At 35.1% G+C, this 17,548-nt stretch overlaps 1 protein-coding gene across 3 annotated transcripts in view; it reads left to right on the forward strand.

Annotated features, from left to right (window-relative positions):
- The window catches only part of ZFPM2 (zinc finger protein, FOG family member 2), a 339,422-nt gene that overhangs the window by 140,961 nt on the left and 180,913 nt on the right, over nucleotides 1-17,548 (forward strand). For all 3 annotated transcript variants that reach the window (XM_034422175.3, XM_060681869.2, XM_087890847.1), the window contains one exon: nucleotides 12,062-12,180. In XM_034422175.3, the coding sequence (XP_034278066.1) occupies nucleotides 12,062-12,180 (119 nt within the window). The remainder of the gene's footprint in view (nucleotides 1-12,061; nucleotides 12,181-17,548) is intronic.

Raw genomic sequence — 17,548 nt, forward strand, 5'->3', positions numbered from 1 at the left:
GGAGATAATAATGGCTTGCCCTTCTTGTATAGATTGTTCTCTCATAGCACAATCAACTTGTATTGTAAGGAAACTCATTCTTTTTCATTGCAACGTGATTCATATGTAGAGTATGTTAATGATAACCAAGTTAATACAATAAGCTTTTCATAGTTGCCTTCAAGAAAATAAAATTGCACTTGTTGCAAATAGTTGGAGAAAAGTATGATCAATTTAATTCTGACATGATAGACATTAATTTAGACTTCTACTTAACAATGCCATTGTTAATACAGCATATTTACAAGAAGAAAATGAAATACAATAAATGCTTTGATTAAAATGGTTGATTGCTGTAGATGTGGATCACCATTGCCTTTGATACAAAAAGAAGCCTTTTCTGAAATTAGTATTTCTCTTAAATCAACTGGATGAAATATTTCCCTTACTGCATAATATTCCCTTAAATTCTGAAAGACATTACTTTAATTTTTCAGGTTTCAGTGTAATTATTCAAGTGGAAAAAATTCTTGTTATTTTCCTTTAAAAAGTCAGTTTGCAGCAGATGGATTTTTAAAATGCTTGAATAAACAGTGTTAATTCATAGAAGAGTTGGCTGTCCTTCAGTATCTGATGTATCTTTAAATAAGAAAAATATCTACTTGTATTATATAGTGAAGTATTACATAGTAAAGTATAATGCCTTGTCCTAAGCAGTTACCATTTCTTTTTCATTATCAAAGAGCAAAGTTAAGCAAATTTAAGGAACATTAATATATTATTGTTGAAGGTGAATATACTTGTCCAAGGACAATGTTGCAGGATCCAGTCTGGGTCGGTCACTGGGACCAGAGGTTTAGTCTTCCAAGCTTTCGGACTGTGCTGGAGCCCATCCTCAGGGAACTTCTCTCTAGCAGACTGTATGCTTTCAGCTATTTTGTGTGTGATATTTATATGGTGCCTGTTGTGTGTGGTTTTTAGATGGTGATTGGGGGTTGATGGCCAGCTATTAAGTAGTTGGCTTCTGTTTCCTTATTTGCCAAGCCCTTTCCTTGGAAACAATAGCCAATCTTAATTGCCAGCCATCAACGCCCCAGTCAACATCTAAAAGAATATTTAGTAACTTCCCAAAATTTATATGAGTGTGATTTAGGTAAAGGTTGCTGGCATCCTTGGATTTGTTTCTTTTTCCTTTTCCACCTTTACTTACATGGGAAGTAAAATGTACGTAAAATGTAAAAATGTACAGTATGAGTAAATGTATTGATATATATCAATTTATATCTGATGAAAATACCTGCATATTTGCTTTGTTTAAATGACTGTGGAAAATATTTGGCACAAACTTTCTGCATAATAGATGTAAAATTTATGCTTTCTTAATTGATTATATATTATTATAAAAAATTATACCCCAATTCCAGTGTGTTGGAGATGACTAGGGTGAGCCTAAGGGAGGCTCAAATGCGTCATTAGTGTCAAGTCCTTCATGGCCACAAAAGATCTAAGACCAGTCCTGCTTGAATTCCATTGACTTATCTACCGCCAATTTGCTTTGACTGTTGTAGTTCAGATTCTTGTAGAGAGCGTTAACATGCAATAAACTTGTAGTTATTTGAACTTACTGATTTCTTGCATCTGATACAATGCTTTTTGAGATGGGGTAATAATCTGTTATTCAGAAAAAAGGCATGGAGAAAATTCAGGGTATCAGTAATTTCCCTAAGCATGATCAGCAAATAATGTAAACCTAAGGCCTTTGTGTATCACAATAATATCTATTTTAGTATATTGTTACGTTATGTTTTATAATATATTTTAATTTTTTGTAAGCTGCCCAGAATCTCTTTGGAGTGTGTGACCTTAACATATCTAATAAATTAAAAATAATATTAATAATTTTCTATATTACTGGAAAGTTTACATAAGACTACAGAAAGAGTTGCAAAAAATGCCAACAAGCCTTGTGACTTTATTTGCCAGTTTGTGGTCTGCATTTTCTGTTGTAAAATGCTGAACAAATGCTCTGAAAGGAAGCTTCTACTGTTTTTCCACCTCTGTTTTGTTATCTGTTTCAGCACAATTACATACTAATTTGGGGCTCTTTGTGTTTGGCTAATAGCATCTGATTCAGAGCTGTCACATAAGTATCTTCCCTCCATGAACTTCTGCTGTTCCCTGTCAGTGGCCTTAGCAGTTACGTATAGAGGACATTTTTCTTTGATCAGATATTCATCATGGGAAAATCACCAAGACATTGTCAAGAGATGATGCCATCTGCTAGAGATACATATAACTAAGATCACAATTATCAAAAGTGTAGGACTTTCTGTTCGTTTGTTAGGATTTCTTATCCTTACAATAAATGTAGTTGTCAGCAGGGTAAGTTCAAGCAACGGATAAGGTCACAATTTCATTTAGTGACAACTTCCTACAGAGTGAACTTATGAGGTTCAATTTATTAAAGAGTCAGGAGGGATAAGATCACTGAATGGCTAGCCTGATTTATCTGGGTATGAGTGCAGTATTTGAAGAGAGAATGCCGTATTTCAAGTTTATGCTCAGAATTGTAGTTTAATGTTGAGTACTATGGGGCAGTGGAGAAACAGAATGAAGGTGGCAATTGCAAAGATATTTGAAGATATAACCTAGTAAGGTAGACTTGTAAAGTCGTTTCATAAGATGTAATGTCAACTTTGAGCAAACTGTTCAAAAGCATATATGGAGTAGATATTTCTGTTGGAAAATTTATAAAATAAAATTAAAAAATGAGCTAAAACTTTTAGTAGTATGTAATATCTTAGCAGAAGGGATTAATGAACACAAGGATTGAAATGCAATAAGCATTGTTCCTGAAATGTCTGAGAAAATATATGGACCTGCAAACAAACAAATCTTTACTATGATCATAGACTAGTATAAGGAATGTGGGACATAAACAATTATTATTTTTTTAAAAAACTAAAAAAATATTAAAACAAAAATTACACAATGTATACGAAAAGTCTAAAAATATCTATAGGGAAGAGTGAAAAATAAGATAAATAAAAATTAATATATGGCTAATTAAATATATCATAATTCAGTGCACTCTTAAACAACAACTTGAATACTCATTGTGTTTTTGGACATATAATGGATTTTAAGGGCTGCTGTGCAGAACTTGGCCAGACTGTATGTTGTAGCAGTATTACCGTCTGCAAGGAGACACATCAATGTAACTCCCATCAGATGATGACTTGTGCCTCAAACTAGCCTTTATGAATCTTTAAATGAATGTTGTGTTGTGTTTTGTGATATATTTAGTTAGCCAAATATTAACTTTTCACAGGAGCTTTTTGTGCTAAGTTAATGTTTCTAGACTTTAGTTCTCATTTATTTTTAATCTTTTTAAAATGTATTTTTTTTAAATTTTATATAATTTTTTAAAGTTATCATTACACAGACTTTAAAACATCTGATATTAAAAATAGCATAAGGGTGCTCCAGATGTGGCTTCTTAAGAGGAAATTCTATGGAAAATGTTTAACAGTTGAGAAGATCTTGTAGTCATCACATATGGATTCTTGTGGCTAGATAAGGGAGAAGACTTTTTCAGGCATCTTGGCTCCAAGCTGTTTAAAACTGAAAATGTTGACAATGGACAGCATCCATGGAAGATAGCAGAGAATTGGAAGGGTGTAATCTTTGATAGCCAGTCAGTTTGGACTAAATGAGGATTCTAAATTATTCGTATATTTATTCATTCAATTTTTTTGGCTACCCATTTCAACTTTGGATGGCTAAGAGCAACATTTTCCCCTGTCATATTACACTAATTCAAATCCCTTGAGCATTATTCATTGATGACTTATTAAAACATCTTTCCCTTCATGAAAACCGTTTCATTAGTATTTTCAAAGTTATGTTCGTGTGCTGGATGTCTAATTCCCATTTCAATTTATATAGCGACTTTAAGCAAGAGCTAATAGCAAAGAAGGAAAACAGGAATAATTGATAAGTATTTCTTTGGCTTTATTACTAAAAACTTGTAGGCCAATTTTTTCCCTCTATTTATTATTTTTTTTCAGAGCTTATATTTCATTCCTGTTTATGAATATATTTACAAATTGAAGGTCAAGACATTTTTATCCAGAAAATTGTGCTCACATTAGTCATTTTTTAGTCACATTAGACATTTTTTTTAAAAAAAAATCAATGAAATGCAAAAATTGGATTGGATGCATCCAATAGTTTAATTCATTATGCATTATGTTGTGAAAAGAAGTGATAAATATGTTTTGCTAATTCTTATTTATATACCATAAACACATGGGAAGAAATAGCCACAATTGATACCTCTCTTTCTAGCCTTAACTAAGGTGGGGGCGATTATCTTAAAAGCCATGGGATGTTTTGTAGCAGAGCTAGTGAACCATGACTTGAGGCTTTTTTTACAGTGCAGCTATCGTAAGTCTTTGAGTAATCACAGACTTTAAAAGTATGCTATATCAACAAGATAAGAAAAAACCGCCCATAGCACTAGCAGTATTATCTTTCCCAAAAATTGATTAGTGCATACTATGGGGCACACATATTTGCACAAACATATTCAGCAAGTGAGAAATGAACAAGGTCTTCATGAAATGCGTATGGGGGAAGGAAAATTCCTGCTGTGCTGTCTTGGTCTAAAAGGAACACCCCTGATCCACCTTTCTATTTAATTGTCAAACAATTGAGCAGCCTAATCCTATTCATGTTTAACCAAAGGTCTATATATTTTAGTGTGATTTATTCCCCAGTGAAAGTGTGCACGTGTACTAGTGAATGTATTTAGACATCAGAGTGATATCTCAATTATATTTCCTGCAGTATATATTAACCATGCATTGAAGCACTCTAGAAATGCACAGCAGAGATAGCAAAAATAGCAATGTGGTTAGATAAAAGAATATGGAGTAAATAAAAAGCATCTTTTTTTTCTTTGCAAATACTGTCTGGGGAAAAAAACCCTCTGTATCCTGCATATTCTTAAAAATAGTATGTTGCTTAGGTTATAAATATCAGCATAGTTTTTACCAGTATTAATCATAGTTCTCCTTTGGCCAAATTAGCTATGAGATTGATCTATTTATGGAATGACTGAGTAAATTGTAGCCAGTCATTATTTTTCTTTATATTATTTTGAGGGCAATTTGTTCCATTGTGAGAACACTTTAAAAGAATGCAATGTAAAATAATATTGATTTCTTAAAAAACATGAATTACTTCTTTTATATACTTGTTCTTATTGAAGCAGAGTCTTGTTGTACCTTTAATATGTACCTTTAATGTACTAATATGTACATTAGCATCTCTTGTTGTGCCAGAAAAACATGGTAGTTTCTGCTGTATCAGAGTAACACATGTAAGTCTCTTATTAGAAACTGTAATGTGATGTTGTTCATTTTTCTAGCCTTCAGTAAAGATGTATAGCTAGGTTTTAGAGTGATTCAAGAATGGAATTGTCACAAAGTCGTGGAAGTTAAAATGAAGAACCATATAAAACTGGAGCCACAAAACAAAAGAATGCAACCAAGAAATGAATGAGAAAGGAAGATATTTCTAGTAAGTGAAGAAAAATTACACAGAGAAACTGGAACTGTAAAAAGAAGAAGAGTAGAATTTAAAACAATTCAAAAAATGATGAAGTATAAAATAAGTATAGAAGAGAACAAAAAATATAAATATATAAAGTTATAAAATTGGAAGTAGAATTAGAAAGTTAGGCTACCATTTAAAAAAATAGCAAATTGCAGATGTCTTCCTCTTCATAATAGAGCTTTTCTTGTTTAGTTTCATTAATTAGTTGTGTTTTCTGACAGTACACCATTCCCATTCCCACTGCATATTTTGTCATGTCTTAAGGAATATCTGCATGAAACCCTATTATACAACATGGAAAGAAAAAGACATTGTTAGCATTACTCCATCTACTAGATATTTACTACAAACAAGCAAACACCAAACGGCATGAAAACACCTTTGAAGCCAGCTGATTTCCTGCAGAATAAAAAATAGAAATAGAGAATTTTATTCTAGTTCATCTGTCTGAATAACTCTATGTAGGTGAAGAGTTGCAAGCATCTGCAAAAATCAAAATATCTCATATCAATTCTGGCAGAATAGTACTGTTTGGTCTAGTTAGATGCAAAAAACAAAAAACCCTGAGTGATTTCAGTGAAGAGGATTCTATGAAGCTGTCAAGTCATATTTCTCTTTTAAAGGAGCAAGGAACTATAGACCCAAAGGTGCTTTTTTAAAAGAAGCAACTGGAGTTTCTTGTTTTTTCTTTGACGACGTTTCGCTTCTCATCCAAGAAGCTTCTTCAGCTCTGACAGGATAGTGAGGAAGACACTTCAGTCAGACCGGAAGAAGCTTCTTGGATGAGAAGCGAAACGTCTTCAAAAGCAAAAACCAGTTGCCTCCTTAAAAAAAAGTACCTTTGGGACAACCATGACCTGCATGACTGAGAATTTCTACAGACTTTAAGGAACAGTAAACTATATCAGTTCAGGAAATATTCCCAGGGGGAATATAGGCCACTCATAAACTTTGAAGAGTTTTATAAAGTTTTTTGTGTTTTGCGATGCACTATATTTAAGCTAGAAATGAAATAATCATGGCAGCAAAATACAGAGATTGTAGATTTATTTATTTAGCATATGGTGATGGTACAGGATACTAGTGTTTATACGGACTAGTTGTTTGACTGCCTAAAATTGCTATTCCATTTGGTTCACACTCATGCACTATCCAGAAGTACACCATAGGGGGCGAACTAGCTGTGCACTCAGAATAGCTAACGTCATCCAGAGCTTGTTCCCTCTACTGATGTCACCTCATGATCGGGAGTCACATTCAGGCAGGTCTGGCACCGGATGGGTTCAGATACTGTAGAAACACTCAGCATTGGACATGATTCTTAAGTGTAGAGCAGAGTTTCTCAACCTCAGCAACTTTAAGAAGTATGGACTTTAATTCCCAGAATTCCTCTGCCAGCAGAATTCCCCAGCTAATCCCTAGCCAACTTCTGGGAATTGACGTCCATAGATCTTAAGGTTACTGAGGTTGAGGAACACTGGTGTTGAGTCCTTGTGCAGAAGATTTCCTTTGTCTTATCTGAACTACAGATTACCAGCTGTCTGCAAGGAATAGAATAGAATAGAATAGAATAGAATAGAATAGAATAGAATAGAATAGAATAGAATAGAATAGAATAGAATAGAATAGAATTCTTTATTGGCCAAGTGTGATTGGATACACAAGGAATTTGTCTTTGGTGCATATGCTCTCAGTGTACATAAAAAGACAAGGTACATTTGTCAAGAATCAGTATAAATCCTTCCAGTCCCTACTATTCTGTCAGACCTGAAGAAGCTTCTTGGATGAGAAGCAAAATGTCTTCAAAAGAAAAAACAAGAAAGTCCAGTTGCCTCCTGAAAAAGCACCTTTGGAACAACTGCTTGGATTGTTTTATTTTTGAGAGAGGATGTTGACCATTTACATGAGATAAAGATGTTCAATTTTTATTGTGCAAATCTGGCATTCCTCTCTAAACATTCTGATATCTACTTACTGTTTCAGAGTGGATTTATTTTAGCTACAACCCTTTGTCATTCATCACAGTTTACAAAAGAACTGGTATAATGCTATTATATGTTTACTTTCAGTTGTGCTATGGACGCGGGCTTGCCTGACTGATTGCATTTTGTACATTGTGACTATAGTTCTTCTTAGGTATATTCGGTGTACACATATCCAGTTTCACTCCTAGTATGGTCCAAAGGGATTCCCTTATGAGTCTAATTAATTTCAGAGACATTATAATATCAAAAAATAATTGAAGCAATTATTTGAATTCCACTAAATAAAAAAATATTTTCACATACAGTAGTGGCCAAAATAGTGGAAACCTTTGGGGAAAAGTGTATTTTCTAAAACTAGCTAATAACACCACTTTTTTTGGGGTAGTGCCATAAAATTATATATCAATGGAAAGATAATGTAATCAAGAATGTAACGCAATAACTTTTATGAAGGATTTGCCATTACAATAGCAGTTATAGTATAAAGAAAAAAGTGAAACACGTAGAAAAAACGAGATATACAAAAAATATCACCATAGAAAAAATGAGATATACAAAAATGATCACATCAGTTAATACTTAGTTGGTAACCTTTAACATGAATTACGGCCTTACAACGTCTTCCCATGGAGTAAACCAAGTCTTTTAGTTCTGCAGCTGTTATAATGTGAAACCAAGATTGAATGATTGCTTCTATTAACTGGATTTTATTGCTGGGTCACTTCTGACTAACAAGTTTCTTTAGTTGACTCCATAAGGTTAAGGTCTGGGCTCTTCCCAGGCCATTCCAGCAGTGGAATATGATTATCTTGACACTCCCCCCCCAAAAAAGAAAAAGAAAATGGGGGGGTGTTATTAGGGCTTAGGGCCCAGCTATTTGCGAGACCACCTTCTGCCACCGATAACCTCCCACCGGCCAATTCGGTCCCACAGAGAGGGCCTCCTTAGGATGCCGTCGGTCAAGCAATGCCGACTGACGACCCCCAGGGGGAGGGCCTTCTCTGTGGGGGCACCCGCCCTCTGGAACGAGCTACCCCCAGGAATACAACTAATCCCGGACCTCCGGACCTTCCGTCGAGCTTTGAAGACCTTCCTATTCCAGCAAGCTGGGCTGGCTTAAAATTTTTAAAGGGTTTTTAAGGGGTAATGGGTTTTAAATACTTCGGGAAGCCAATTGGATTTAATTCTGTTTTAAATTATTTTAAATTTTGTATTGTATGTATTTTAATTTGGCTGTGCACCGCCCTGAGTCCTTCGGGAGAAGGGCGGTATACAAATTTAAATATAATAATAAAAAAAATAAAAATAATAATAATTAGCCATCAAACCTCAAAAATACACATTTCCCAAAAGGTTTCCACAATTTTGACCACTACTGTACAGCTTTCCAATATGTTCACCATTTCTTAACTGCAAACATTAATGGAAATTCATCAGAACTTACATTAAATAACAATATAAATTCATTATTTATATTTGAAATATGTCAATACATTATTCCATCTAAAACAACGAAATAAGAAGCTATTGTCTATGGGGATCAATTTGCTAATAACACTGAATGAGGAAAAGAAAATGTCTTACTGGCTGCTTTTTGCAATTTTGCATTTTGTATAAGCCAGCATTCTTTTAAGTTATTCTATTAAGAAGTTTTGCTGTTTGAAAAGAATAGCATTGCCCTACGCAACTGGGGATTTTGGTGGATGTTTGCTTATCATTGAATAATCTGCCCTAACTTTGTCATTCTTAATCCATTAAAAGCCAGGCCTGCTTGTAAATCCACAGGTATAGATAAGGAGTCACTGTTTGACTGAGTCTGAACCCTTTTCAGATGAAAAATGTCAGAGGCAGAAAGGGAGACTGAATTATTTTTAAAAGGGTTTTCAAAGATTCTCATGATTCCTTGGCTATCAGTTAAATTTGACATGTCCATAGACATCCTTCCTTTTTAATGGTTGAAAACAGGCAAAACTGCTGTTTCCATGTTTATCTGAAACAAAAGCAAAAAACATACTGTACGTGTTAATGTACACATATTTCTCCATAGATTGAACAGAAAAAGGGATACTTTTCAAAAATTACCCGTCAGCTGCCAATGAAAAAGTACGGTCCTTTTTGCTATTTTGCAAGGACGATGGTGTTAGGGGAGAAGAAAGAACACGATTTCAGTGATGCCATGGTAGGAATAGAAGACATTCAGTCTGAATCTATATATATAAAAGCGAAAACCACTCACACATTAATCACGAAATCTCCAGAACCGTAAAGCCTACAAAGTTGAAATTTGCCACATATGTTCTTCTTGGCTTCTAGTCCCCCCTCCCAACTTGAAAATAACTCTGGAGAGAATGGTATAGCATAGGACAGGCTTCTGTGGGGCAAGCCTCATGGAGAGAAGGGGCTAGAAAGCCTGAGGGAGAGAAGGGGATAGGATAGGAGACATTTCTGTGGGACAAGGCTGAGGGAGAGAAGGGGAGAGGAGAGGCTTTTGTGGGGCAAGCCTCATGGAGAGAAGGGGCTAGAAAGCCTGAGGGAGAGAAGGGGATAGGATAGGAGACATTTCTGTGGGGCAAGGCTGAGGGAGAGAAGGGGAGAGGAGAGGCTTCTGTGGGGCAAGCCTCATGGAGAGAAGGGGCTAGAAAGCCTGAGGGAGAGAAGGGGATAGGAGAGGAGAGGATTCAAGCTGTAAGTGTTGATTTATCAAGTCCGATCCCATAGTTTCATAGCGAAGCACGGGGATCCAGCTAGTTTTTATAGAAGGCCCGTTTGCATCTTATGAGCCAAATTTCAGAATATAGTTATAGTTTTCTTTGTAAGTAAAAACATGTAAACCATAATCATACATTAAATACTATTTCATACAGAAACACATATGCAATTGCAAAAGTGCTCACAAAAACTTATAGGTAAGGAAAAATCTTACACAAAGGCTATCTTTCTTTTTTGTCAGATTTGTAGATTGATGCAGAAATGAAATGAAAGAAACTTACCCTCACGATGGCTGTACAAAACAAAATTGAACAGATTCGCCATCCTACATCTAGGCCAGAGTTTCCTGGCCTCTATCCGATTAACTGATTAATTGAGAGCAATATAGCAAAATATGACTCAAACTGAAAGGAAAGAAAAGTCCTGCTGTGCAGAATTGACAGGCACCGAAAATACCAATAGAGTGTTGAAAGATGAGAAGTGAGAAAACAGGATTGTGCCATTCTGCAGTTATTTAATGAACTGTGGAAGCTGGTAAAAATGTTAGTGTTTCTCAACCTTGGGAGCTTGGAGATGGGTGGACTTAACTCCCACAATTCCCCAGCCAGCCATAACAAAAGGCTAAATTAGTCTTTTTGAAATAGTTTTTATTAGTTTATAATATAGCCTACAAGGAAAATACAAAAGTATATAGTAGGGAAAATAGGAAAGAGAAACGGAAAGGAAAAGTGAGGGAAAGAAAAGAGGAAAAAGAAAAAAAAGGCATTGACTTCCAACTCCCTTCAGTGCAGTAGAATAAGGCATTAACATCAAACTTCAACTTTTTACTTTTACATAATTGTATTAACTAGCCATTTCTATAACAACAAATCTATCTCATCGGTAAAACCCAAAAATCAAAGTTTCAATTTTTTTTCCTCCTTAAGCACAAAGTCCAGAAGGCTAAAGCAGTCCAAAGAAGAAGAAGGCAATGGCAAACAGATTCCAAAAATGTTGCCAAGAAAACTGCTTGGACTTCTCTGATTCAGAACTATATCCCCCTCTCCCCACAAAAAAATAAAGAAAGAAACCCACCAATTTAGGATCAACTTTTAACGTTAGATTGTACATAAGTAAAAACGAATACTTCTAGCTGTTTCTCACCCTTTGGATGGGTTTTAGAGTCATGTTGGTTTCATGAGTCATGAGTTTTAGAATCATGTTGGTGACTGATTTAAATCAGTACCTGTACTGTATATAAGCATGTTTATTATGTCTAATTCCTGTCATGGTTTCAGCCAGTACCTTTATGACTATAGTATATTGCCAGATATAGTATATTCTTAATTTACATATAATTACATAATTGCATAAAATGCAATGAGACTAAATACGAGGAATATGATACATTCGATCAACAGAAATTTACACAGTGAGGATAACTGTAAGGAGAGAAAATATTTGCTGAACAATTCAAGATCATTAACTTTGCAAGCAAGAATAAACAGTGATAATCCAATCCTTACCCCATTTGTATGTGAGTCAGTGTCATAGGTTTCTGTACATGTTTGTGACATTGACCCACAGGAAGATGGGGTGAGGCTTGGGACCCACGCATTATGTAGTGACTGCCATCTTGTTTTGGCCGAGTCCCCATGGAAATGAAAATCTATACACAATTTTAATGAAACAAATAATGTCTACATGTTGGCTGATTAGGAAAGGTAACAATGGAGAGATTGTTGTGGGCTAGTGTGGTAAACTCTCTTATTTTCTTTGCTTCTCAGGGGAATTGGAAGTGTTCCAGAGGGATGGAGAACGCAAGATCCAGAGCCGGCAACAGCTTCCGGTGGGAACAACATGGGGTCCCTTTGCTGGAAAAATGGACTTGAATAACAACACACTGGTATGTTAAGCAGCACTGCACCAATTTTGGAGTTTTGTTTGTTGTTCTTTCATCTCTTTCATTTATTAGCATAAATAATAGCATTTGTCCCACTTTTTCTTAGTCTTCAGAAAAATACTAAAGGCAATGTCCTTTTGGTCTGCTTTTAATTGTTAGTAGATATTAGCAATTGTAATTGTGAATTTAAATCTGTGTTTTTAATACCTTATACATGGCTTTTGTGTTTAAATTTTGCTAACTTCCTTGAAGGTTTGCTAGAATAGAAAAGCAATTATTAGTTAAACAAATAAGTATAGGTAGTCCTCAATTTACCAATGCAATTGGGACCAGAACTTGCGTTGCTAAGTAGAGAGATTGTAAGTGAGTCAAATCCAATTTTATAACCTTTTTGCTATAGTTGCTCAGTGAATCACATGGTCATTAAGCAAACCTGGCTTCCCCCATTGACATTGCTTGACATATCCAAATCCATTTGGAAAGATGGTGATCATGTGACCTCAGGACTCTGGAACCATTGTAAATACATGCCAGTTGCTCTAATTTTGATCACATGACCCTGGGGATGCTGTGATGGTCATAATTGGGAGGATTGGTTGTAATTCACATTTTTAGCACTGTAATAACTTCAAACAGATGTTAAACAAATGCTTGTACGTTGAGGAAAAACTGTAGTCCTTTAGCTTGTGGTACTTAGCTCTCCTTTCTGTACACATTTTGAATCTTGTTTGGAATCTATGGGGACAAAATAGAGTAATGACTGTAGGTAAACTTAAATTAAAATATCAGCCTGTTCTAGATGAGCCTGTACTTACTTTCAAATGCCAGTTCATAGCTTGAGAGTCTTGGTGGTCCCAGGTATGTTATTAGATCAGAGCTGTCAAACTCCCGGCCTGCAGCCCGGATGCATCACATGCGGGCCATGCCCATGCCCTGTTTAACAAAGGGGGGAAAAGTCCCAATATGTCACATGATGCCGTCATGATGACATGAGTTTGACACCCCTGTATTAGATGTTTAGGTATAAGATGTTTAGTTCCCATAGTTTCTTCTGGAACTTCATGTACTTTTATTCTTACATTCCTATTCCTACATTTCAATGGATTCTGCTGCTAGAATCGTTTGGCAAAGTTGCTGGATCATATGATTATTTTTATTAGAACAATTTCCTTTTAATATATGATATTTATTAACAAACATATATAGGCTCAGGTTACTATTTTTGAGACTTTGAATCACTCTTCTGAAATACAGAATATACAATAATAATAAAAATACATTTAATTCTGAAATGTATTTATTGCAAACAAAAGTGTGTTTCATTACTAATGCACAATCTGGTAATAGGCAAATACATTCAAGTCAGAAGTTGTTACTGTTCTTCAGAATTATGAATCTTATATTTACATCCTTGACTTAAAGTTCTGGATTATTTTAAAATCTCATGAAAACTTCAAATGTTTTTACATGTGGCCTTTCAAAGGGGTGGATATAAATAATAAATACTATGATACTAAGAATATTGTATGCATCACCCAGCTTTTATTTCTCCAATCCCATATTCTACAATGCAGCACAATATGCCTTTTATTAATTGGGTATTTTTACATTTCATAGATCTATTGCAGTGGCTTTGTGTGGGAGATGGGAGGGGGTCTGGAGTAAAGAGTCCAGCTGAGCAGGATTCTGTGGTGGTTGTCATTGCTTCCTTTTTCTCCCGTCATTGAAGTTTGTTGATAAAATGTTCTTTAGTACACATTTGATTATTAGGAATAGTATGACTTTATAAAAAATGTAGCATGCCACTCACTGTAATGTTGTGCCTTGCCTAGAGGACAATAGAATTAAGGCGCTGACAATAGCAACCATTTTCATAGAATATTTAGCAACTCAGACCTCTTCTCCTGCTCTCCAAATGTCTCCATATTGGTTATATATAAGAAGCATCTTTCCATATAGAGGAATGGCAAGAAAACCTTGTTCAAAGTAGTTAAAAATAGGTGTAACTTTCAAGGTTTTATTTAGGGAAGTGTTTGTCTAAATATTTAAAATCACAGCTTTTGTCTGTTGGAGCATATTTCCAAAATATAAATGTCTAGAAATATATTGTATGTGTTAAATAGAATGAAGAACATTAGTCTCAGACTTGTACAATGAGATTGACAGCTGTTTAACAGTTCACTAAGTGGCCAGATATGATAGTCATAATATTCTTTTTGGTGAAAGAAGTACCATAATTATATAAAAAAAAAATTGGTGTGCAATTTTTTCAACCCTGGTAGTAAGCATTTAATGAGTGGCATGGTGGTCTGGTGTGAAGACACCTGTCTCCCATTCAGAAAGTTGAGAGTTCAATCCTAGGTAATGGCAGATGTTTCTCTCCTAGGGCGCAAAGAAAAAAATATCTGCTGTGAACTCTGCATGGTATCAGGAAGGCATCCGGCCAGCAAATGCTCATCTCCATATAGTTGCCCCGACTTTACCTTGAATTAAGGGATTACAGGATCATAAAAAGGGAGTAGTAAACATGATTCATAGGGGTTTGGTACATCTCAAAATTTGCTGTCTTTCATTGAAGCATTTAATACTGAACAAGGTGGTTGCAATTTAGCATGTTTTCATCGTACAGAAATCATTTCAGTTTTCCCTTAACTCGGTTTTTAATAAAATTTAAACACTGTGTACCTCCGTAAATTGGTTTATATTCTAAGAAGTATTACATGCCTGTGTTTAAATGAGTGGTGGTTGGCTCTGGGGAGCCAACAGATTAATTAATTCAGTGCAGTAATTAATTGAGTAAGTGTGCCAGATGTCAAACACTCTTTGGATGTTTCATATTTCTATCTTGAATTATATTAACAATGTACATCTCAAAATACTGAGAGATTGGTTATGTTGAATAAATGGATAGAAGTGTCATTTATTGCAGCAACAACAGTGAAAGATACTTGGTCAAATTCAGCTAGGATGGATGAAGAATTATGAAGGGAGTTAGCCAAAGGACCTGACTCTATTAACCTAAACAGAACTTGCTAACATGAGGTCATGAAATAGAAGCTTTAGCAGATGAACTAAGGAGGAGGCATGCCAAATGTTGCTGATTCATAAACTAGGCATGAGCTACACTTACATAATAACAGTGCTGAAACCAAAGTGTCAAAGAATTGACATCATTACTTTGATCGCTTGTCATAAAAAGCTCTACAATCCTTTCTTCCTCCACAAAATTATTACTCTGATTCTGCATAATAGAAAGGCTTTGTCTCTTGGCGCTTCATAATGCTTTATTTTTAGCCAACTTTTTTTTTCTAAATAGGCTTTATGAACATTTTTAGCCAACAGTGGGAGAACTGCGATGTGCATTACAATTGTTGAACATTATATGGTCATTGCTTTTAGGGGCTAAAACGACATGTGGACTGGAGTGATTTTGTGGTTGGAGTGCAGAATGAGGAATGAGGACAACTGAATTTCTAACCTTATTATTGAGCTTAGGCCAAGAGTTATTGTTCCGTAGATTTATCTACCTTGCAGAATTGTTGTGCAGATACAATAAAAATGGAGGGCAGGTGAAGAAGAAAGCATTGTAAACTGCCCTCAGTGTTTTATGAATTTTATCTTTGAATACAGTAGGGCTTTAAAGGACAGTATTAAAGGCTATTGCTTCATTTTTGAACTGTACAGATTGCAGGATGAGATCAATTCTGTTTTAGAAGATTTTGCATTCAAACAGTTTGAAAGGTTTATGTTGATGTCTTGTGATATAATAAATGATGGAGTTCTTAAAAATTACGCACCTAAAATGAATAATAAAAGTCTGACACTTATTTTCATTCATTTTTATTTGAAAAACATAAAATTTCTCTATCACAGGTGGCATGGTCTCTCAAGGAACTCCTGAACCTCATTGAGAAAGGCTACTCTAGAGAAACACTGCAGCAAACACAACAAAGAACTCATTTACCATGAGCTGAGTTTTTTATGAATTGAAGTTCATGTTATCTTGATTTGAAGCTATCAGAAGTAACAGAAGCCACAGCTGATTGCAAACTTGTATTCTTTGACTTCCTATACTAGATTTTTTTATAGCTCAGAAGTAAAGGATGAGGTGTACTGGGATAATGTGGTGGAAGGACCAGTGTTTATTTTGTTCTCAGGGTAGTGAAGTAATTAGGATCACTTATTCCAGTGATCGAGTAACTCCATTTAAGATGGATAAAGTGCTGATTTTTATTGCTGCATTATGAAAACAGCTGATTTAAAAAGGGAAAGTCTAATAATGTGTTTACTATGAAGTAGTATACAAATCCAAGTGCTATTGCTATTATTTGTGTTTCCAAGTTATTTGCAATGCATTATTACTTCATAGGGTGGAGACGGGGAGTTCAGTGTGTCTTTCCTCCCTTTGTTTAATAATTTCTGCATCTCAAATTTACAAGATTATTTATTTATTGAACCTGTTTGCCACCAGTCTTGTAACCAAATGTCTGTGGGCCTTTTACAGCATTTAAAACATTAAAATCATAACAAACAAATATCTTTAAAGCAATAAGAACTTTTGTTGGCAGTGCTGCCTACCAAGAAATTTGACTGAGTCAGTGAATATTCCTTGCTGGTGGAGGATGGTTGTTTCAACTATACAGCCTTCAAATAGGCCAAGCTAAACCTGTGCTGTGACTTCTAAAGTCATATGCTGATTTACTTTACAAACAAATAACAGGACCATATTGGTTTAATACTAGTAAGGGAAAATCGAAAATAAAAAAAATAATACTTTCGTAGCCTGGTATTATTTATTAACTGGATCAACCTGAACATTTTGCATATGAATGATATCTGGGATGAGTCACTTCATGTGTGAAACCTTCCACAATTCTTGGAGTACCTTCCAGGTGGGTGAGTGGGTGGATGGATGTAGAAAGGCATTCCCAAAGTTGAAATGTTGAATTCAATCATATAGTTGTGAATACTATCTTGCCTTTTTTTGATCCATCTCATGGACAGCCTTGGCAATTGTCCTTCTTACCCTTCTTTTCAAGAGCTCCTACTTCTCTCCCATAATTCTGTTATCACATATAAAATAAACTCATCATCATGTGTCCAGAGCTCCATGGAAGCGAGCTAAGAAAAATATTATCAAGTAGAAATGAAAGTTCAGCAAAAGGAAATCTCCTTTCTCATTTCTTTTCTTATCTCTATACATTTATGTACTCAAAGCTTACATTCCCACAGATATAAGCGATTCCTTTATTGATCTGAAGTAGTGGAATATAAAAGTTTATAGTATGATCAATTGGCAAGTCATGAAGGTAGCACAGGACTCTGTTGTACCAAAACAACAGCCCTCCATTGCTAGCCTTTGGCCACCCAA

The sequence above is a fragment of the Pantherophis guttatus genome, chromosome 3 (genome assembly GCF_059756535.1).
Source record: "Pantherophis guttatus breed Tessera chromosome 3, ASM5975653v1, whole genome shotgun sequence".
Lineage (NCBI taxonomy): Eukaryota > Metazoa > Chordata > Lepidosauria > Squamata > Colubridae > Pantherophis > Pantherophis guttatus.